General features: G+C 48.9%; 1 protein-coding gene and 1 long non-coding RNA gene across 5 annotated transcripts in view; both read right to left on the reverse strand.

The window, feature by feature from the left end:
* Positions 1-24,176, reverse strand: part of MGMT (O-6-methylguanine-DNA methyltransferase) — a 312,701-nt gene that overhangs the window by 58,827 nt on the left and 229,698 nt on the right. For 3 of the 4 annotated variants that reach the window (XM_020978343.2, XM_020978342.2, XM_020978345.2), the window contains one exon: positions 10,725-10,894. In XM_020978343.2, coding sequence (XP_020834002.1) covers positions 10,725-10,894 — 170 coding nt within the window. The remainder of the gene's footprint in view (positions 1-10,724; positions 10,895-24,176) is intronic. The other variant, XM_020978344.2, reaches the window with a different exon arrangement.
* On the reverse strand, positions 3,668-10,716 carry LOC144456237 (uncharacterized). The gene is made up of 2 exons (XR_013485134.1): positions 5,442-10,716; positions 3,668-4,775 (listed from the first exon to the last, which is right to left on the reverse strand). It is a non-coding gene; the product is annotated as an uncharacterized LOC144456237 (long non-coding RNA).

Consider the following 24,176-nt stretch of genomic DNA (forward strand, 5'->3'; position numbering starts at 1 on the left):
ACTGTGTACAGTTATCCCTTCCACATCATGACTTCTCCCGCTGCGGTGTTGATATATCACGGGTCAGCACGAGAAATTAAATGGGAATTTGAGGGGAACTCTGCGGAAGCTGCAGGTGACACAGGAAGGCCGGCAGACAACAAAGAAAAAGTTTAGAAATTCAGAAACACGTAGAATACATGTGTAGTATTGTATGATATCAACCCAAATTTTATACGAGTCACTGTAAACAGCCCACAAAAGAAACAGAACAAATTCAAACCTTCTCTGGCACAAAGGGAGGGCCCAAAGCTTTAAGTGGACTTCCCAGATCGCGAGGGTGTGTGCTCCTAACACTGTAATGTGGAAGGGATAACTGCACATAATTTTTTGCATTTACTTATCTGCGTACATGCTGTCCCCTATCTCTCCCCTGAGCAGAATGTAACCTCCGTGAGGACAGGAATTTTAATTTTAATCTCTGAATCCCCAGGATTTGGCAAATAGGAGATACATCAGAAATAAATACTTACTAAGTTGAACTGAACTGAATCTGGGAATCTCTTTGACTCCATAAGCAATGGCTTCAAGTGAGACTGGACCACCAGGCCTGGGATGGAGCTGGCAGAAGAGGGAGGTCAGACTCTGACAGCATCCCCCCCTGGAACCCCCATGCCCAGGAAGCTGAGGCGGGTGCCGGCAGGCTCACCCAGGTCCTCGCAGAGTCAGCTGGTGACCTCTGCCGAGGAGGGAGCACGTGGGATCAGCACTCCGGATCGCTGGGCTGCCCCAAGGGGGCTGACCCCTCCGAGCAGAAGGTTAATGCCCCACTGACTAAGGCCATTGAGGCTCTTTCTCCTCTGCAGGGCTTTCAAAACAGGACAGAGATGGTGGAAGCACTGCCTCCGGCCAAGGCAGGGAACAAAGCTCCCATACAGAAGCCGATCCCAGCAGCTTCCATCTGTATTATGACGAGCTAGGGCTCACCAGGTAATGCCCATTTTACAGATGAGGAGAGTGAGGGTCAGAGAGGGGAAGTGCTTACACAGCCAGTCAATGTTGGAAGCAGGCCTCTTGCCCTATGCCCAGCCCTTTTCTCATGAGTTTTTCTGCTTCTAGATAGTCTGTACAGTTATTTGCATGTTGTATCCCCCATCAGACTGGGGGCTCCTTGAGGGCAGGCCTATTATTTTTGCCTTTTTGTGTATTCCCAGTCGGTTCCTGGTACACAGTAGGTGCTTAATAAGGAATCAGGGAGAGACTCTCTGCCAGCAGCCGGCTGCTGGGTGCCGGACAAAGTGCATTTACATTCCTAGCCTTCCTTTTATTCTTCAAGAGTCTGGAACCAGAATGCAGATGCAATTTACTTTCCATGGGCCACAGACCACTGGCACGACCATGCAGGGACCTTCTGGCTCACCACATTCTGGAGCATCCAGAGGAGGGCAGCCAGAAAGGCCGATGTCTTGGGTCCATACTGCATGCAGTCTGCTGAAGGAACTGGGAAAGACAAGAAAAGGCTGGGGGAACGGCGGGGGGACGGATGGACGTACAGTATAAAGGGCTGTCCCATCAAGAGGCATTAATGCGTTTTGCTGGTTGTCAGAAGGCATAACCAGGAGAAATGGGGAGAAAATCTAGGCTTGGAGAAGGAAAAAATGCCAAGCCTGGGAGGCTGGCAGACTCTCCCTGGCAGGAAGGGCTCAAACAGAGGCAGAATGTCCACAGGGGTGAAGTCAGCCAGGCTTTCTGGTTTAGGCAAGGGGTGGAGCAGACGCCCTCGGGCTCAAGATCCAGGATTTCCAACACCCTGGGACTCTTCAGATTCAGGTCCATTCCCCCTTCCCCCAACCTGATCCCTCACCTCTCTGGCTGGGAGCTCTGGGCAGCCGAAGCTAGGGATTTTCCCCATCCTTGCCCCTGGGAAGTCATTCCCTTGTTTGGAGGTTTAAAGCATTAGATTTCCACCAGCTGTTTCTTCCCCACTTAATTTAAGCACCTTGTTCTAATCAATAAACCCGCATCTGAAGGTTTAAAAACATTCCAGCTTCAGTAGGTAATATCTCAGCAAGGTCAAGCATCTTTACAAGCCTTCATTTAAAAGAGAGGAGAACAGGGATCGCCATCGAACGGAATCCTGCCAACGCGCCTCCGATGCCTGCAATTATCTGCCCTTTACATGGGTGACTTTTTAGTGCTGGCAAAACTATCAGTAACAACCCCCAGAGAGAACCGCATCCGTGTCCCTTTGTGGGACACCTATGGGGGCACGAAAAGGGTGGCCTCGGACCCTCGGCTGCCTGGAGATTGGCTTGAGTAGCATAAGAGATTTAGGAAAGCACGTCAGCAAATACAGAAATCTTGCTCAAGGAAATTCACACATATATACAGTCACACACACGCACATACACTCACATACAGATACACAATACACACACACTCACGCACACCGCCGAAGCCTCCTTTGGCTTAAGTAGACCAGCAGCCCTGGGCAGCCTCTGCCTGGCCTGGCTGCGGGCGGGGGAGGGGGAGGCACGGACACCTCACTGGGCAATCTGGCTGGCAGGACATCGGTCTTGGGCCAGTTCGGTTTCATTTTCCTGAGAATGAGCTGCAGGTAGGAGGGAAGAGGGGCTGAGCCTTCTAGGCCCACAATAGCCAAGGGAAGTGATTGAGAGATGATTAACCCCCTTTCTGGGCTGTATGAGATGGAATTTTAATTTTAAAGGGCTCCATCTCCAGTGAGAACCCCAGGTAATGATGTTATTCTCCTTCCTAGTTATCATCTGAAGGCCTTCCAGGACTCACACGGCCTTCCACTGGAAGGCACACAGTACAATGCTCCTGCCTTCCAGGACACAGTGGGAAAATTAATTAATTCAGACTGAAAACGGTATTTCCCAGAACTCCTTTGGCAGGGTTTTCATTAGAGGCCTTTTTTGAAATCAGGGGTTCAACCTACAGATACCAAAATAAAAGAATGTAAAGGCTTTGTGAGACTCCATAATGGAAGGAGCAAAAACCTCCCTTCTAGTCGGCAGGTTAAGGGCGGAGGGGGGGGGGAATCGGCAGCTTTTACTGCTGTCATGCAATTGGGTTTCATAGCTACAAGCTAATAGCTGTGACCAAGGAATTATTAAAGTGTTAAATATTTCATTCAAAAAGGAACATTATAGTCACTTTAAAAGGAAAACTCAGAAGCCATTTTTAAAAAATATTGTCATCTTGGAGACAGCTTTATCTAGGACATGCTGGAAGCCCCATTTATTTGTACCATGGGTTGGATTCCCACTCAGGGCTGGACAAAGCCTAGTCAGGTTTCTTAATTGAGGCAGGGTCCCTTGCCACCCAAGATGCCCACTCTTGGCTGCTGGCCCCAAAGAAAGTTACTCGAGGGCCTTTGAAGTGCTGGAGAAAGCCAAACAAAGACAAGTCCAAAGCAACTCTGGATGCCAGGCTCTCTCTGGTGTGGGAGCTGGGCTGTGATTGGGTGAGAGGAAGGGCTGGCCACCCGCCAGTCCCCCCCAGAGTAAGGGTCCCCAGACTACCAAGAGCTGGTCCAGCCCATGGGTGAGTGGGCTTTGAGACACACACTCTGCATCAGATATGAGAATACAGCCTTTTGTGGAGATCAATCCAGGGGTAGAATCCATTCTTAAAAAAAAACAAAACAAAACAAACTCAAAACTTGTATTTAAAAAAAGTGACTGCTTTTAGCAAAAATCACACTTTTATTATTCTAACTGATTTGATCATTACCTATAAGCAGATCAGTGAAACAAAGAAGCTAAAACTCTTTCATATGCTAATTCCAGAAAAGTTTAGCTGTGTTAAGAGGAAAAAAGTTTAAATGATCTTTTATCATGAAAGCAACATTAACCATTGATTCTCTTCAAGAAAATAGCTCCTTTAAGTGAATGTTGCTTGGGCAAAAAAACAGATTCTAAAATGGAGATGCTGCCTTTTGTCAGTTCACACAAAGAATCCCACAGAGAAGGAGCAGTTTAGCACAGTGCCTGGCACACAGTAGGTGCTTAATAACTGTTTACTTACTCTGGATTGACTGACAGCCAGAAACAAGGCCTAGCACGTCTGAGGGGATGTCACTGGCAAACAACTGTAACAAACTCGCACCCCACGCCCTTTTTAACGGATTTTTCACATTTTTTGTTTTTGTCATTACCTGTTATTTTCCCATTTCCCCAATTTCTGAACAGATCCATCCCGTGAGCCATGCTTTGCAAAAAAATAAATAAAAGTGAGCCAAGCCAAAAAAGCAACTTGGCAACACTAAACAGCACGTCCCTTGGGTCTACCGGGATACACCATGTTCCACACCCGCAGCCCACCACTGCCCCCAGGAGGGGAGTCCATCTTCTCAAGGGCCAAGCTTGGTCACTGGCAATAGCAGCTTTTCTCTCTTCTTTTCTTTATTGTTCTTGTTCTTTCCAATTCCATTGTTTTCTGGGATCTGTTTACTCAGCACATTGGTCTGAAGCAACCTTTCTTAGAGGCGTACCATTCCATCCCATCCATGGACCACAACATGTACAGTCTTTCTCTAATTGCCAGGCATCTCCTCTGTTTCTGGGCTCAGGGGACAGAGCACCTGCTGATCTTGGAATGGACGAGACCTGATCTCAGTTTCTTTAACTACAAAATGAGGAGAAGACTAGCAACCCCTTCCCCAAAGAAACATGGAAGACCGAGTGAGTTCATGAGATAATGTCCACAAGCACTCTGCAAACCTCCAAGTCTTAGAGAGTTGGTCTTCAACTTTCATGGCGCGAACGTTCCTAGAAAATGGCGGGAAGAAAGTAAATAATGCAAATGCTGATATGTTGAACCTTTAGGAAATGAGGGGTTAGGTTCCTGCAACCATCAAAAATGGAAACCTTTCACTAGAAATGGCTGAAAATACACTTTTCTGCCCACAATTCCATATAACAAAATACTAAGTCTGACAATATGCACTTTTCCTAATGCAGTAACCATCAAATAACCTATAAAATGCAGCACACAAAATAAAAATGGTAACACAAAAAACATTTTTTCTTGCTAGTAATTACCTAGAATTCTGTGACCTTTTGTGGTGACATCTCAATTAATAAAAAATAAACAAACATTGATTTCAAGCAATATTCACTTTTCACACACATGACATCTACAGTATCGTAAATACAGTACAGCAAATAAGATTCTTAGGACTAAAACATTTTTAATCTGAATCTCACCTTCCACCCATATGCTATACTACTGTAAATCCCTCTACCTTGGACGCGTAAGATGCTGAGACTGGGGAGATCTCAACATTCCCTCCACCACTCTGTCCTTCATGCCGGGTGGATGGTGTGGGAGTGTGTGAGGTATGTGCCAATCTGATCAGATCAGCGGGGGTATAACTGCAACAGGAAGCTTGAGTTGTAAAAGCAAACAATGAAAATATGCAACGAGCTCTTTACCTCGGGTGGTGTACGAGACCAGGGAAGCACCCAGTGGGACGGCAGCAGCTCCACAAACTCATGTGCACTGTGCTGTGTGGACGCAGATGGGCGAGGCCGCCAACACAAAAGTGAATATAAAGTTACTAATAAAATCATGTGAACGCTTGAAGTTGCCCAAGTTAAATGCAAGAGATATTGAGGACTGGCTGTATGACCACCAGTTATTATTATTAATTACTGCCGCATACACTCGCATGCTCCTTTCTGCAGACATTTTCAGGACAAATGTCTGGCCCGCGGCTCAGAAGGTAATATCAAATGTTGCCCAAGGAAGTTTCACATTCAGTTCTTCTCTTTTAGAAGCAACGTAAATACAATTAAAAAGGGGGTTTGGGGCAGGCAGAAGAAATATGAAAATGCTCTTTAATATATTTCTTATCACTTTGTTAAAGAGCACAAAGATTTTTACTGTATTTTACATACTAAGCAACTGAATGAGAGTGTAAGAAAAAAGGCAGAAATCCAATTTGGTGTGTGCTAAGGGCGGGCAGCTGCATCCCAACCTTCCCCAACAGGAGTTGAGGAAAGAGCAGACCAAGGAGCCAGCGGACCGGTCCTACTATGTGCTCCATGCGAGAGCCTGGGCGACGCCAATCCATTCTCTGTGTGGGCTTCACCTGCCTCCCCTCTAAAATCGGGACACGGGGGCTCCTTCCAGCTCCGGACCCTGCGATTCTGTGGAAGGGTTCTGTCTCTCTGGGCACATTTTAAATTCACATCCTTTACTAGCGTTGGTTTTGACCCCAGACAAAAAAGAAATCAGAAGAAGAACAGTAAGAACACCAGTAACAGCCAGAACTGATGCAGAACTCTCACAATGGCTGCACTGCTGTGCAGCTGCGTCCCGCTCCTCCTCACCCCATCGCGTTTTCTTGGCAAAGATCCTGCAGCCGTTCGACATTTCTTTCCCCAGCTTGTTTTACAGATGAGGAAACAGAGGCAAACAGGGTGCAGTGACTGGCCCAGAGTTACCCACCCAGGAAGTGTCTGAGGTCAGATCTGAACTCAGGAAGATGAGTCCTCCTTCCTCCTCATTCCAGAGCTGGTACTCTATCCACCTAGCTGCTCATAGCTGTGTCGGGGAGACGCTATTATCAGACCCATAGGACAGATGAGGAAATTGAGGCAAACAGAGATTAAGTTACTTAACTGGGGTCATATGGCTAGCAAATAAAAGTCAGAGGCATGATCTGAACCCAGGTCTCCTTGACTCCAGGTTCTGTGAGGTATCCACTATTCAACTCAGCTGCCCTGCCCTTTATATCATAGAAACATTCTGTGATGGAGGGCTTAGGGGAGATTTTTCCCTCCAAAAGACTAGCTTTTGATGGGTCATTCATGGATGGATTAATTAATTTATTTGTTAATTAAACGGGCACTTCTGAAGTGCCTACTCTGTGCAGGCAAGTGCTAAGGGCTGGAGAAAGGAAGACAAAAAGAAAAGTTCCTGCCCTCAAGGAACTTCCATTCTCCTGGGGGCAGCTGTGCTGTGTGGCTAAGAATGACCAAGTGCACCCATAGGCAACCTGGGAAGCAGCAGGAGGGGAGGCCCTTGGGAGCGGGAGCCAATAGTCATTGGGCTGCCTGAGGAGAGGAGGGACAGAACCCAGGCAATCAGGTACCCGACGACAGGAACAGAGGAATGGGCACCAGGAGCACTGCGGTCAGAAGCTGCTTTGTTGACCACGAAAAGCTGGCGCTTGGGCTCAATTTAGAGCCATACGATCTAGGAGGATAAAACACTGATTGGTCTTCAAATTTTTTTTCCCATCTATAAAACCCATTTTTAAAATATTTCAGACAACTAAAATGTGCTGAAAATAAAGTTAGGCTAACACAGCTGTTTTCAAGCTGGCATTGACTCAGTCCCCATCTTTCATCTCAAAGTCATGCCTCTTTCCCACATTCAAAGACGCCCCACCCTCTCCAAATTCGCGGCCTAATGCCCATCATCCAGATGGGGTGCTCCCACGCTTTCTGTAACCCCCCTTCTTCACAATGCCCCACAAACTGTGGTTCTGAAACAAACCAAGGTTCCCAACAGCTCCCAGCAAAAAGGGCTGTTATCACAGCCATGCGGGGAGTGCCAATTAACTCTGCATCAGCATTTTTATGATGCCTCCCTCCTCCTTTTCACCATAAAATGGGCACACCTGGTCTCTGTCCAGTCACTAATTGAGCTAAATTAAAACAACCTGTACCTGCTCGTGCTCGGATGGGGCCAGTCTGTGTCGAGCTCGGCCCCTGGGTGGTGGGAAGATAGTGAGTGTGAGCAGGAGCCTGGTGGGGAGGCTGGACCCAGAGACCACCTGCCCAAGGTACGAAGCCAAAGAAAACAGGGCTGTGGAGCCAGCCGGAGGCAGGACAGCCAGGATGGATGGGCTCCTGTCTTTGGACTCCTCACCAATGGAGGCTGAGCAGCAGGAGGCCCAGGAAGCCCGAGCTGCAGAGTTTCTCACATGGCCATGGGTAGGGGGAGACAGGTGGGCTTCCTCCCTATTACTGGGGGCGCAGCCTTTGAAGGAAATGCCCCAGCCCCATGGCCACTTTTTTGCTGCTCTCTGGGTCTGGCTGACCTCTGGAGTCTCTCCACTGTGTTCCCAAGAACTCACAACATATGGCAATTCACCTGAACAGACGCCCCTGCGCTCCTCCTGGGGAGGGCAGCTGCAAGGGCCTCATTAGGTACTCTGCTCCAAGGCTGCCTGTCCCCCAAATCCCCCAGCCCCCTGCCCGAGGTGGGGCTGGGGGGCGGAGCCAGAGGCAGTAGCCAGGCCTTGCCAACTCCGACCTCTCTGTCTAGTACAGGGCTTCTTCACTTGGGCCCTGTGCACATTAAAACAACCTGATAACAAAAACTGATAAAAAATTGATAGCTTGCATTTCACTATATCTGGTTTCCTTTGCAATGGCAAATATTTTTTAAGAGATATACATTTTTTGTTTGTTTGTTTCTTTAGGGAATTGCGACTTGCCAAAGTGACTTGCCCAGGGTCACACAGCTAGTAAATGTCAAGTGTTTGGTCTGAGGCCAGATTTGAACTCAGGTCCTCCTGACTCCAGGGCTGGTGCTGTATCCACTGCGCCACCTAGCTGCCCCTGGCAAATATTTTATTCTACTCATTTAAAGACACAGTTCTGAGAAGGGGGCTGATAGTGTGCCTCAGAGAAATGGCCTGAGGGGTTGAGGATACACACACATATGCACACGCGCACACACACACATGCACACACGCAGCCTCGTGAAGCATCTGTGCATCTATTCTGTGCTGCCAATCTCATAGAACACACACCTAGAAGGGACCGCAGGGTTCACGTAGCCCCACCCCCTCACGTACAGTGACTTGTCCAAGGTCACAGTGAGAGGGAGGATTGGAACCTGCCTCCTCTGACTCCAAACCAGTGTTCTTCCCACTGCACCACACATCCCAGGACTGCGTGAGGTCTCCACACGCAGGAACCTCAACAGCTCAGTCAATAGGAAGCGACATGGGCAGGGTCACAGGATGATGGCTGTGTCTGAGGAAGAGCCAAGGCCTGGGGCCGCATGGACAACATGGTGCAGTTACAAAAATGGCCGCTCCTGAAAGTCCTCGGCTTCCCCAGAGGCAAGACTCTGAGATGGAGCAGCCCAGGCAGTGATTCCAGGCCAAGCTCCCCATTGCTCTTTCCTCTCACTGCTCAAGGACGCTGCCGGTCAAATGGACACCATTTGGAAGAGGTCAAAGTCAAGAGGAAAAATGAGTGATACAGCCCAGGCAGAACTGGAGGGCCAACGATCCCTGGTTATACGGAGCCCAAAGATTTTAAGTCAGACATTTTCCTCCAGAACAGCCTTCTGAGGCAGACAGGGCAAGAATGATCATCTCCATTTTGCAGATGGGGAAGTGGAGGTTCAAAGAGGAAAGCTCTTTCTGCACAGCCAGCTGGAAACTGAATCCCTGTCTTTGGACTCCAGGCAGACTCCTCTCTCACTACTACTCTACAGTGAGGTGAGGCAGAGGGAGTCGGGGACAGTACTACCGAGGGACACGCCCAGGACTGGCTGGGGAGGCCTCCAGTGTCATCCCTTCTTCTACATACCATTGTCCCAAGTCCTTTCAGGAGGTCACAGCTGGTTTAGCTTTCATATTGACCCTGCGGATCTGGCTAGGGGCAATGGTTTGGGCCCGCTGGGGAAACATGTGCTGAGGCAGTTTTGCAGATTCATGGCTCCCTTGCCTGGCAGTGACATGCTCCAGCACTTACGTTCAGCCCCCACTTCCAGTAGGTTTAAACAACGGCTTCACAAGCCAGGCCAACAATGAAACCCGCCCTTGTGACAAGGAGCAAATCCTGATGTCTCCACTGCCTTTTCAAGCTTTATTTCCTAAAAGTTGCAGAAGCAATCTGACCACCACAGAAAAAGAGTGATTGAGGAAATTTCATTTCTAAATTCAACAAAGCTCTACTTTCCTTCAATCCAAAGCATTAGGAAAAAGTGGTTTCTAAGGGAGATTTCCAAGCTAGTGTGTATGTGTTGTAAATTACTAGCACTTGTGAAAATGATAATTATGCAAAAGTCAGTCTCTCTCATATTTTCTCAAACTATTTCTATTGCCACAAGTAACTTTTATAGTGAACAGATCTTGACAAAGTTTTTTAAAGGAAAAATAACAGTGGAAAAATGCTTTTAGGTTGACATAGCCTCTAAGTACCTTAGCATATTGTATTTAGGTAATAGCTTCTCCATTCATCAATTTAGAAACTTTTAATATACTGTCTGTGGCAACTTAGAGAGAGACAATTTAATGGATGCTGAAAAAACACAACCCGGTTATCTAATGGAATGTGACCATGACCTAGCATGCTTCTGGTAGGGGCCGACAGCCCCATTACACGCCTCACTCCCTGTGCCATCGGCCAAAAGACAGTTTACGCAAACAATCAGATTATTGAAAAATCCACTGCCATTCAGATGTGTTCCTGTTGGAGCCCTGAAGCTGGCGAATGCCAAGGGTTGAACTGCATCATTCGTACAGCCCGGCCAAGAATGAGGCAAGTGTGAGCCCAAACCGGCACGCCCATGGGGAGCAGGTGGGGGGGATGGAGCCCTGAGCAGGGCGCTAATGGCACGGGAGAAGAAAAAGGAAGGCTGAGCTGGTCGGGGCCAACACAGAGGAGGGGCATGGGATCAACCATGAGGGCTCCTTGAGGGCACATGTCACATGGGAAGCACCCTGGGACTCCCAGGGGACCTACCTCGCTGGAAGATGGGATGATGGAAGGCGGGCAGAGGGAGATCTTTCACGGTCTCCGGAGCGTGGAAATAGGCCGCTAGCCAGGCTGCACACTTGTCTAATGCCGCCGGCGTTTCCTCGGGGCCCTCGAGCTCTTCCCCAGAAAAGGAGGCCTGGTGGCTGCCGCCGCTGCTACAAAGAGAATACAGTTCCTTTATAGCAGTAACCCAGTGCAGAAATAAACAGCAAAGAGGCACCAGGGCCAAAGGAAGCAGGCTCGCCCTCCCTCCCCCGGCCTCACTCTGACAGTGACGGCGAGCAGCACGGGTGCTGCTCAGCAAGGACAATTACAGGGAACACACGCTTCTCTCTCTGTGCACGTACGTGCATGCGTAAGTACACATATATTTGTGTGTCTGTGTGTACAGATGTGTGTGTACGTGTGTATCTGTGTATGTGCATATATGTTTGTATGTATGTGTGTGTACAGATGTGTGCTGTGTGCATATGTATCTATGTATGTCTTTGTGTGTCTGTATGTGTGTATAGATGTGTGCGTACGTGTGAATCTGTGTGTCTATTTAACACATGTGTAGCTTCAGGTAAGTCACATGCCATGGATGACCCCATGGCCAGCCCCCTGCTTACAGCCTCTCGCCTGCAGTCAGCCCCTTCCTTTTCAGGAACGGGCCGCTTTCCCTAAGATGGTACCACAATTTGCCTCCTTGCAACGTCCACCCAGCCACTCCAGATACCGTGCCAAGTGTCATGAGTAGCAAGAGTTCATCTTTCTCTAGGGCTTCAAGATTCCCAGCAGCTCTGTGGCAAAGGTATGGTGCTATTCATGCCCATTTTGCAGACGAGGAAGCTGAGGCACAGGGCCCTCAAGTGACTCACTCAAGCTCACCTAGAAAGCCATCGCCCTCTTCTCTGGGAATTGAATCCAAGTCTAGTGACTCAGAGCATCTCAGAGGAGAAAGGGACCCCAACGTGGAGTCAATGCAAGCCTCGGTTCTCATCACTTGAATGCCCTTTTTCTACTATCTCTCTGTCCTCTCCGCCTCTGGGCCTGTCTCTCCCTGGCCCCCCGCATCATCAGAGGCAACGTCCCGATGGATGAGACCCCAGCTCAGGTGCAGCTGGGTCACAGCAGCCTGTCTGTCCCCAGCGGCCCGCGCATGATCTCCAGCGTGCTCGGTCCCTCCGCGACCTGTCCAGGTACACACGGCTGCTTTGTGTCCAGGACCCTGGGTTTCCTGCCTCGAGGAAGACCCTCTCACTAAGGAGACCAGAGACCCTGGAGAGATTTCAGGGTCTATGAACTAACCTTCAGTTTCCTGAATCATCCTACACTTGGTATTCTGTGCATTTAAAACCCTCGCTCTGAGAAGGGGCCCAGAAAGCTTCACCGGACTGCCAGAGGGGGCCAACGGTCAGGGTCAATCAGTCAGTCAATAAGCATTAAGGGCCTCCTACGTGCCAGGCACTGTGGTAAGACCCAAAGGCCAGGGCGGAGCCAAGATGGTGGCGTGAAAGCAGTGACTTGCTTGAGCTCTCCCCAAACCCCTCCAAATACCCATAAAAAATGGCTCTAAACAAATTCTAAAGCAGCAGAACCCACAAAAAGACAGAGTGAAACACATTTCCAGCCCAAGACAGCCTGGATGGTTGCTCAGAAAGGCATATCACGCCGGGTGCGGAGAGGAGCGCAGTTCGGCGTGGGCGCACAGGCCGCAGAGAACCTGGAGCAGGCCTCAGAGGAATGAATCACAGGCAGCTGTGGCGGCTTCCAGACTCCTCAATCCACGAATGCCGAAGACAACTTAGAAGGTCAGTAGGAATAGTCTGTTTCTGCGCTGCTAAGAGAGGAGCTAGGTCAGAGCCAGTTCCAGAGCACAGAGCGCTGGAGCCGGGATGGCTGCATCCTGAGCTTCTGGCCCACAGACTGAGGGGGAATCAAATGGCTGAGTAGAGGGGGACTGCAGGGATCTCTCTGCTGGTGCTGAGGCAGGAATCTCTTGCTTTGCCCGTGCCTGGATCTGGGTCACAGCTCTGGGTGGCGGTCCTGGGGTGAGAAGCGCTGGTGGGGTGGAGCTTGTAGTGGCTGTGGAGAGGAACCCCTTCTCACAGTTATGGGACAGAAAGGAATACTTGTGGTCACAGGCCAGGAAAGGAGTAAACACCTTGCCCCTTATCATACCACCTTGGAAGAACTGAAAATTTACAGGTCCCTACAAGTATCTCTGAAAACAGCTGGACAAACCCCTGAAGCTTGGGACAGTACATTCTCCACACTGGAAGCAGACTCTTACCTTAACAAAGAGTTTAAAACTCAAGTAGTTGGCTGGGATCATGAGCAAACCTCGTAAAAAGAGTCAGACTATATTATCTTACTTTGGTGACAAAGAAGATCAAAATATACAACAAGAAGAAGACAGCAAAGTCAAAACTCCTACATGCAAAGCCTCCAAGAAAAATATGACTCTGTCCCAGGCCCTGGAAGAGCTCAAAAGGGATTTTAAGAAGTAAGTAAGAGGAGAGGAAAAACTGGGAAGAGAAATGAGAGTGATTGAAGAAAATCATGAAAAACAAGTCAACAGCTTGCTAAAGGAGACCCAAAAAAATACTAAAGAAAATAACACCTTAAAAAATAGCCTAACCCAAATGGCAAAAGAGGTCCAAAAAGCCAATGAGGAGAAGAATGCCCTAAAAAGAAAAATTGGCCAAATGGTAAAGGAAGTCCAAAAGATTACTGAAGAAAATGCTTCCTTAAAAATTAGAATACAGCAATTGGAAGATAGTGACTTTATGAGAAATCACGACACAGTAGAACAAATCCAAAAGAATGAAAAATTAGAAAACAATGTGAAATATCTCATTGGAAAAACAACTGACCTGGAAAATAGATCCAGGAGAGAGAATTTAAAAATTATTGGACTATCTGAAAGCCATGATCAAAAAAAGAGCCTAGACATCATCTTTCAAGAAATTATCAAGGAAAACTGCCCTGAATTTTAGAACCAGAGGGCAAAATAGAAATTGAAAGAATCCACCAATCCCCCTGAAAGAGATCCCCAAAGGAAAACTCCTAGGAATATTGTAGCCAAATTCCAGAGTTCCCAGGTCAAGGAGAAAATATTGCAAGCAGCCAGAAAGAAACAATTCAAGTATGTGGAAACACAATCAGGATAACACAAGATTTAGCAGCTTCTACATTAAGGACGAGGGCATGGAATATAATATTCTGGAGGGCAAAGGAGATAGGATTACAACCAAGAATCACCTACCCAGCAAAACTGAGTATAATCCTTCAGGGGAAAAAATGGTCATTCAGTGAAATAGAGGACTTTCAAGCATTCTTGATGAAAAGACCAGAGCTGAATAGAAAATTTGACTTTCAAATACAAGACTCAAGTGGAACATGAAGAGGTAAACAGGAAAGAGAAATCATAAGAGACTTATTAAGGCTGAACTGTTTACATTCCTGCATGGAAAGATGATATTTATAACTCATGAGACCTTTGTCAGTATTAGGGTAGTGGAGAAAAAATTATATGTATGTATGTATAGATAGATAGATAGATAGATAGATAGATAGATAGATAGATAGATAGATAGATAGAGGGCACAGGGTGAGTTGAAGATGAAGGGGTGATATCTGGAGAATAAAATTAAGGGGTGAGAGAAGATTATACTAGGAGAAGGAGAAAGGGAGAGGTAGAATGGGACACATTATCTTGCACAAAACAGACAAGAAAAGGTTCTTACAGTGGAGAGGAAACAAGGGAAGGTGAGAGGAAATGAGGGATCTTATTCTCATAGGATTTGGCTTAAGGAGGGAATAACATACACATTCAATTCTGTCTTACCCTACAGGAAAATAGGGGAGGAAGGGGACGAGAGCAGGGAGATGATAGAGAGGAGGGCAGATTGGGAAAGGGGTTATCAGAAGGAAGCACTTGTGAGGAGGGACATGGTCAAAAGAAAGAATAGGATAAATGGGGGGGGCAGGATAGGATTAAGGGAAATAGAGTTAGTTTTTCACAACATGTCTACTATGGAAGTCTTTTGCATAACTGCACATGTATGGCCTGTATTGTCTTGCTTGCCTTTTCAATGAGGGTGGGTGGGGAGGGAGGAAGGGAGAAAATTTGGAACCCAAAGTTTTAAAAACACATGTTTAAAAAAAAAAATGTTTCCACTGCAACTGAGAAATAAGAAATACAGGAAATGAGGTACAGAAATCTATCCTGCCCTACAGGAAAATAGAAGGGGAAGGGGATAAAAGAAGGGGGTGGGGAGAGATAGAAGGGAGGGCAGACTAGGGGAAGGGGTATTCAGCATGCATGCCATCTTGGGGTGGGGGGAGGGGCAAGATGGGGTGAAAAGATGGAATTCAAAATCTTGTGGAGGAAAATGTTGAAAACTAAAAATAAATAAATTTATATTAAAAAAAAAAGGAGACCCAAAGACCAAGGACCCCTGCTCTAGACGGAGGCAGTGCACAGAGGGCAAGGCGGGTCCCTGGACCGAGGCTCTGCTGCTTTCTAGCTATGGGGTCCTTGGGGAAGTGCCTTCTCTCTCCTGGCCCCAGCCTCCCTCTCTGTAGAAGTCTTTCCAACAGTCTTTCACTGCTAGCATCTATAAATGCATCCCTGACCTTCTTTCTCAGGAGGTCAAGGCCCAGCCTCCACCTTCCTGCGAGGTGTGGCCATCAACTCCAACCTGAACTGTCCTCCAACCTGGCTCCTCGCCTCACTTTTCTGTCAAACCCTTGACTTTCCATAGCCAACCAATGACTGAGTCTAGCTCTATCTCTCGTCCCTCCTATTCACTTCCCACTGCCATGACCCAAGTTCAGGCTCTTATCGCCCCATGCTTGAGGAACTGCAATAGTTTTAACGGCTGTCGCCTCCCTGTCCCAACCATTCTGTACAACTCCTCTCCCCCAGTAGGAGTTCTCTCTCATTCTGTTACTCTACTGCTCAAAAACCTTCCCATGGCTCCAACGACCTATAAGATAAAGTCCAAAATTTTCCCGCCTGGTGTTCAAAGCTCTCTGCAACGTGGTACCAATCTACCTTGCAAAGCATCTTCCATCATTCCCCAGTACATCCTCTTCTCGATCCAGGCTGATCTGGTCAGTGCCTCTGAGTCAGTTTTCACAAGATATTCCCCAGCACCTTCTCTCAAACCATCCTTCACCTGGCTGGAATGACCTTTCCACATCTCAAGTAGGGCTTTAGGCATACGATGATAAAGAATGAAACAATCCCTATTCTCAAGAAGCTTGCATTCTAATTGGGAAGACAACCACACATACATTTCTATGAATAAATACTACTATAAAATGAATAAATACAAACATATGCAAAAGATATGAGGTAGCTTGGGGGGGGGGGAGTTAATCACAGAGAACTGATTTCAGATGAGTTCCCAGCCCTCAGGACTACAGCACAGAGTAACGTAGAATCAAGGGTACACCTTTCAATTAACACTCTCTATTAGAGTGTTCACAGAGTACCTGGGGCAGTAAAGACAGGGGTCAGCACCACAGATACTCACCTCCTCTGGTGACTTTCAGACATCACACACACACACACACACACACACACACACACACACACACACCAGCCTCAGGCCAATCCCGCGGGTGGGTGTGATGGCTAGGAAGGCACCCATTTTACAGACAAGGAAGGCTGAGCTCACAGAGTTAAAGGGAGAGCAAGGGTTGTTGCATTCTTTGCCCCTGTATCCCTAGTGGTATTTCAGCATGGTAAGGACAATGGCTAGCATTTATACACTGCTTTCATTATCATCTCACTAGATCCTCACACAACCCTGGGGAGGCAGCTGCTGTTACCATACCCATGTTAGAGATAAAGAGCGGTAGCTGTAGAGCCACAGACCACCAGGCCTGGAGTTGGGAAGCCTTATCTTCCTGAGTTCAAATCTGGCCTCAGACACTTACTATGTGACTCTAGACAAGTCAATTCACCCCATGTGCCTTAGTTTCCCCATCTGTCAAATGGGCTGGAGAAGGAAATGGCAAACCACACCAGTGTCTTTGCCAAGAGAACCCCAAATGGGGCCATGGAGAGTTGGACATAACTGAACAGCCCAGATGAAGAAACTGAGGCAAACAGGGGATTTCGGGCCCCTCGTCCCCCTCTCTGTGCCCAGTCACAAGACCACCTCAGAGGGAGCCTGAGGAATGGGGACGTGTCCCCCTGGAGTCTGTTCTGAGGCTCCAAGCCCCCCCCTTCAGCAGGGGAGATGCTGGTGCCTCAGTGAAATGGACACTTTTCTTTCCAGGCTCCCTCTGCCCTGTGGCTACGTTTGAGCTGACATCAATGCTCAGCTCCAGAAGAAGCCCACACTTGGGTCCGTTCCCTTGGCCAGTCAAATATGCAAGGTGTTCAATGAATCCCTTTAGCTTGATTCTTGAGCGCCTTCTCCATCCAGGCCCTGGTGCGCTAGAGACAGAGCTCAAGGAAAACGTGGGGAAGGGACGGGTCCCCAGGGGGAGGGGGCGAAGCTAAGAACAACTGGGTAAATCGCTGACCTCTCAGAAACTCAGCTTCCCCCTACGTAAAGTGGGAATGAAAATGCGCTATCTGCAGGAAGTCGGGAGAAAGATCTTTCTCCAGGCAAACCCTGGCTGTGATCTCTGTCCTCTGGGTTAATGGCCTGGGATCCCCCCAGGAGTCCTGTACGGACAGCTCCTGGGGGCCTAACGTCCTGAACGCGTCTGGGGCTTCCAGAGCCTTTCCTACGGCGAAGAGGCCCGAGTCACCCCTCACTGAGGCCGAGTTAACACAAGGGGTGGCAGCTGGGGCTTTGCTTTGGGTGGGCCCAGAACATGGGGCTGCCGTGGTCACACTCGACAGTGGGGAGCGAGAGCCCAGTCGGGAGGCTCCCCCACCGCGGCTGCCCGCCAGGCTCGGCCCCGCGGCTCTGCCAGGAGAGTCGAGTAGGGGGTCTGAGCCTGGGGTCTGGCCTCACGCCTCCTCTCTACTATACCCATCTCACAGAGGGCTGTGGGCCTCAGACCCTCACTCCTTGTGCGCATGGACGGTTCCACTCCACACATGCAGATCTCCAGCATGGAGCACATGTCTGGAAGCAAAGCAGGCGATGGAGGGAATAAGCATTTATTAAGCGCCTACTATGTGCCAGGCCCTCCAAGCACTTTAGGCAGATTACCTCATTTTCTCCTCACACCAGCCCTGGGAGGTGGTCATCTTAGGATCCTGAGGAAACTGAGATAAGCAGAGGAATCATGACCTTGCCCCAGGCTGCACAACCACAGCACAATTCTGGTCTGGGGCTGGATTTGAACTCGGGTCTTCCTGATCTCAGGCCCAGCACTCTATTCATGGCACCCCCCCTGCTGGGGCTTGAAAAGCATTTGTTGATGGCTGGCCAGGTACGGCTCTGCCAAAGTGGCTTCCCTTCCAGGTTCTGAAAATGTGCCCCCACGGACGTTTAGATCGGGAGCTCCTCGAGGGCAGGGACCGTCTTCTGCCTCTTTCTGCATGCCCAGGCTCCGCACCGTGCTGGCACACAGTAGGTCCCTAATAAATGACTTTCTACTGAGAACGGGAGAGGCACAACATCTCGTTCTCGACCCAGAAAATCAGGGATGGTCTCCCCTCACCCGAAAGGTGGCGTTTCAAAGTCTGGCCAAGGAAAGCCTGCTTAGGAGCTGACCTTGTCCCACTCACACGGTGACATGCGCCAGGGCGTCCACACTGCCACCAAGAGTCAACAGAGGCACGTCACAAAACCAGTGACGTTTACCCAAGGCTTTCAAATCTGTGCCAATCTCCTGTAGACACTGGCCAAGGAGATGCCATGCTGTGGGGAGGCAAGGCGGGTAACCGACCACATGCTGCTGCCCGCTTCTCTAGACCCAGTCCCTGGCACACAGTAGGTGACTAATACATGCTTGCCAACTGACTCAAGAACCACATTTCATGGATAGTCATCCTCACCCCCCAGGTGCTGTAGCCCCACTTTACCTGTAATTCACGTTTCATTTTCCATGAATGCAGAGCTTTCCCTGATGAGGCGTAGGCGCCTTGAGAGTAGGGATGCTTGCTTTTCTCTTTGCACCTGGTGCCCAGGGCAGGGTGGGAGGTGCTTAGGAAATGCTTCTTATAGAAGGGAGTTGGGGCGAGGTTGGCAGTTTAGCCACCATGGTCGTGCAGGAAAGGGCGGGAGCAGAACAATCCTTCTTGCTGGCTCTACACACCCACTGCCCACTCTGCCTCCTTTTGACATCCACCACGCGGCTAGCCTCAAAGTCTTACGTTATCTCTCCCCCCAAACACCAGCATCACCGAGGGTTCCCTGGGAAGACCTCCCGGACAATGCCGATCGAAAGGAATCCTGGACCCAAGGAGCCCTGGAGACAGCAGAGGTATGAGTACTTAGGCCCTAGGAATCATCGTCATCACCAACATCTGGCCTGACACAGTTAACAATCCAGGCCAGGGGCAGCCTCCTGCGAAAGCGAGGCGCTATTCTGCCCTCCCAGAGGGTGCAGATGATGGCAGTTTCTCCTTCTTCTTTGCTGCCAAGTGAATTAAAATGTGACCTGTGTTTCTTAACATTTCCCACTCTTAAAAGGATATCTGAAGAATTTCTATAGTAGTAAAATTCATCTTAAATTGACTTTTTATGCTTGTGCTAAAGAGCTCAACCTCTGATTTACTCTGTAGTTCTTTTTTTTTAACTCTTTCTCTATTGGTATTAGATAACTATTCACAGGTGAAATGTAATTAAACAGCTTTGATTCTGAAGCTAGGATTTATGATACTACATTTAAAATGAATGACATTAAACACACACATAAAACCAGATTTTTAAAGCCATGACACAAATTTCCATTTCTACAATAAAATGAAATTTATTCCCCACCTCCCTCCTCCCTCCCCTCAGCCAAGTTTGACTCTTCCTTGAAATAACTCTGGTGTGTGTCTGTACAGCCTCAGCAGGGCTATGCTGAGGAGGGGCAGTTTCTATCGCCTTCCTTTTCTTGCTGAGTGAGGCCAGGGCCCAGACCCTTGTTAGTGTCCTGGCAATGGGTTCCTGAGATATCACCCGCTTTGTTGTTCATCCTCCATTCTCAAAGAGGACCAAGGACATCACAATGGCGGGGTCAGGCAACATGTTTGGCTATAGCTCATCAGTCTGATGTGAGATGGGAAGGCTCTGCTATGTGCCGGCTACAAATAGTCCATCAGAACATTTGGAATGGAGATGGCTCTAAATCTGAGCATCTCATGTTTCCTTTGAGCTACTGTGATTCTGCTTTGCCCGCAGAGCCTTCTCTGATGCAGGCACGCCATGCCTCCCAATCGATGGTCAAGTTCTTCTGAGAGACCCTGAGGGTGTCCTTGGATTGCTTCTTCTGGCCTCCATGTGGGCGTCTGCCTTCGGTGAGTTCTCCACTAAACAGTCTCTTAGGCAAACATAGGTTTGGCATTCAAACAGTGTGGCCAGCCCATCGGAGTTGCGCTCTCCGCAGTAGAGTCTGAATGCTTGGCAGTTCAGCTGGAGAAAGTCTTTGGTACCTTATCATGCTCGGTGAAATCCATCAGAGCAGACACAACACGACCTGCCTTCATGGAGCTTACATTCCGAGGCTGCAACTGGACACACATGACCTAGAACCTTCACCAGAGAATGAGAAAGAAAAGGTCTGCATTGGTTCTGGTCGATGAAAGGCACCTAATTCTACTTTATTTGATATCCACTGTTCTATTAGCACGTGCTCAGAGGGACAGCATCATCTGGGTTATCCAAAGGCTGCCTCGTACCAGGGCATCAGGCCTCACCCAGGGCTCAGCCTTGGCTCTGCCTTCAAGCTTGGGAAGGTCCCTCATGCTCTGTGAATCTCTGTTCCTACGACCCCAGAGTCACAAAAAGAGAGCATCTGGGAGGCCCGTGTCATGACACCGAGTACGTGGAGGGCAGGAAGGTACAGGAAGAAGGGAGAGGCGGCCAGGTTACAAAGGCAAAATACCATGCAAGGGAAAGAACTCCCTAACTGTGGAGCAGAATGGGCACTGGGCTTGCAGTCGAGAAGAGTAGGATTCCAATCCTGCGTGACACCTTTACTAGCTGTGTAATGCCTGTGCCTCGGTCTCCTTCCCTGAACAATGCAGGGGATGGATTTACTGGCTTCCATGTCCCTGCAGCTCTAAGCCTAGGATTCTCCGGTTCCATTCTTTCAGAAGTTTGATCACTGGATTCCACGCAGATGTTTCCCTATTCCATGAATGGTGCTGTGGGCAAACGTCTGGGGGCCGGGGGCTATGAAAGCTCTTGGCAGCCATGTATCATCTACAACCTGATTTCTGAATGAATTCTGATTCTCCAACTACACTCAATGAAATGCACTTGGCGCAAGTCCTTCTGATGGGAGAAAACATGCCAGAAGTTCTGTATAAATTACCCACATCTGATTAGCCACATTAGCTACACCCGGAGGAGAGTGAATGACATCCAACACGGAGAGGCCTGCGTTCTAACCCTCCCTTCCAGTGACCCCAGGATGGAATTTTAGCACTGTGCTTTGGGAGCATGGGATGGTAACGCCATGAGGTCACCCAAGAAAACAGTTCTGAAGACATCGCTTGCTTTACTGACACCAAATTCATTTTGAACTTGGCAGTGAGAGGAGATTTGGCCTTCACCGCGGCCAGGAAATGAGCTCTGTGAGAGAAGAACACTTGGATATCCCTGGACAAGCTTACAAGGGGAGGAGAGGCCAGGGCGAGGACACAGCGAAGGCAGAGGGGGCTGGCAATATGCAAGAATCCACTAAGATGAGAAGCATTTCTCCATCTTGGGCCAGGAGAGAAAACTTGGCCCAGCGGCTGACCTTTCCAGGGGTCCAGCTGATGGGACGGGCACAGGGGAGAAGGAGGGTGTCGGCCCATGGACTGGAGAGCTACGCCGGGCAAGGAGAGGCCAGACCTCTGCAGCGGCGCCTTTGTCAGCAGCGTGTGCCACAGCGTGCCAGTGGCATTGCTGCTCTTTAATCCACACGTACAGTTGTGGACAAACTGAAAGCTGTGTGTGTGTGTGCGTGTGTGTGGGTGTGTGTGCGTGCATGCTTGAATGCGGGCGTGCCCCCTTTTCACTGATTTCTCCCCTCGATTTAATTAGACATTCATACAGAAGACGAGATTCTTTTCTTTCAAGGACTGCTTTGAAGGAAATAAACGGTGGTTGTCCTCCATCAACGAAGAGTCTGTCCCTCATTGAAATGAAACAGCTGAACCAGGACACCAGCTCACTTCCTGGGCAAGAGCTTTCAGTATTGAAGAGAAAACCCAGCGTCAGGGACTGCTTCTCACACTCGTGTCTCTGACCCAGCGCCCGTAGGTGGCCGCCTGTGGGCCCGGGAGGGCTGGAGAAGGGCCACAGAGCGGCCTGCAGGCTTCTTCTCCAAATAACCAGGCTGGGTGCCATGGTTTCTTCTAATCCAACAAGATAATGTCTGAAAAGCACTTGGCACAGCGTGTGGCACACAGGAGGTCCTGAACAGATGCTCGAGCCTTCCCTCCCTTCCCTTTTCTTAAGCTTCTACCTGTAGTAGATACTCAATAAATGCATGCTCCTTCCCTTCCTGTACCTTTCTATCCCTTTCCTTCTCTTGTAGGTGCTTAATAAAGGCATGTCCCTTTCTCTCCCTTCCCTTAAGCACATAGTAGGTACTTAATGCCTGTTCCTTCCCTTCCTATCCCTTCTCTTCCTTCTAGCTCCAGCATTCCATGATGTCGTCGTCCTGAGAAGAAGGGGAGAATCGATTCATCCAGTTTGTGTCTAGCTTAAAATCCTTCTGGGCAGCCTTGGTTCAGTCCCTTATTCACGGCTGTCTAATCCCCCTCCCGTGCATCAGGGTCCCAGGGCCCCGCATCCCAGTGTCCCTCACTCACACTCACTCCCCAGGGCCAACCTGCTTCCAATCTCGCTTGCCACCATCAGCCAGGCTCAGACCCCTCTTCTCACCAAGTTCCCCACCATGGTCTCCACTCTCCCCACTTAGCCTCCCAAGCGACTTCCCTAAAGCTCCAGTCTGATGCTGTCACTCATTGATCTGTCACCTCCCGGGGCTCCCTGTCGCCTCCGCGATCCAAAAGAGGATTTTCTGTTTCCTCCCAAGCTGGCCCCTTCCTCCCTTTCCAGTCCCCTGGCACTTGACCCAAGCTGGCTTCTGGCTGTCCCTCATGTGGGCATCCCAGACACAGGAAACAGTCTGTGCAAAGGCCCAGGGAGGGGGACAGCACAAGTCCCAGTTTGGTTGTAAAGGAAACCCTGGGAAACACGGCTAGAGTCAGGTTGGGAAGGGTTTCATGCTGGATCCCAACAGTAATGGGGTGATGGGAGTTCAGTGGGCAGTGGGGGGGGCAGGGTCAGGACCACACTTCAGGAAAGCCCCTTTGGCAGAGGTTCCGAGGGTGGGCTGGGGCAGGGAGATCACGCTGGATGCGACTGCCCGATTTCCGAGGAAAGGGGTTGAAGTCCCAGATGATCTCGGGGGCCCCCTGAGGGGGAAGGTGAAGGCCAAGCAGATGCTCAGGAGAAAGGATCGATGATGCCTGCTGCTGCGCTCCCATTCGTAGGGAAGCTCCCTGAAGGCAAAGTCGATGTTTATTTCTTTTTTTCCTGCGTATTCTCAGTCCTCAGCACAGTGACTGGCACGTGACAAATGCTTGTCGGTGTGGCCATTGGCAACGGGAGGTCAGTGTCGGAGTTCGGATTTGCTTTGAAATCCAGTGCTTTTTTTCCTGCTCAATCTTTGAGCTTCTTAAAGTTGGGCCACTGAGTGAATTTTATGGCCATGTACTGAGAAGCAAACAGTCCGTAGGCAGAATTTACTAGGAATACATTCTTTCGTGGTCCAGATGATTGAGCAGCCCCCCCAAATCGATATCACCCTGAAACACACACTGACCACCATCTTACTCCTTCTCTTAGTCACCAGTTTTTAGAAAAGGCTGAATTTCTCTTATAAGTCAGTAAAAATTCACGTGAGCCCCCCGCAAAAGGCAGCCAAAAAGACAGTTCCTTCACTTAGCAGCCTGAAACTCTTAAAATAAATAAATGAAAGCAAACAAACAAAACCGTAAAGGCTGATTTGTCTCCCTCTGAATGTTTGAATTATTAAAAAGAGAAGTATACTTCATCAACACCTTAACATATCATTAAAGCAGTCTTCTGTTTGATAGATGAAGATAAAAACACCCCAAAACTGCAGATGAATTATGTGGTCCCTAATGACTCCAAAACAATTACCGGATGCAGAGCAATCTCGTTAAATTTTATTCAAAAGCTTACTCCACTTGTGTTTTCTCTTATTTTTCTATCAATGAAACCCAAGAGGTTTCAGCCCAATTCATTATGTATGAGACCCAACTTGCAGGGCTTGACTGTTGATTAATAGGAAAGTTTGCTG

The sequence above is a fragment of the Phascolarctos cinereus genome, unplaced genomic scaffold, assembly GCF_003287225.1.
Source record: "Phascolarctos cinereus isolate Bilbo 61053 unplaced genomic scaffold, phaCin_HiC Scaffold_3;HRSCAF=262, whole genome shotgun sequence".
Classification (NCBI taxonomy): domain Eukaryota; kingdom Metazoa; phylum Chordata; class Mammalia; order Diprotodontia; family Phascolarctidae; genus Phascolarctos; species Phascolarctos cinereus.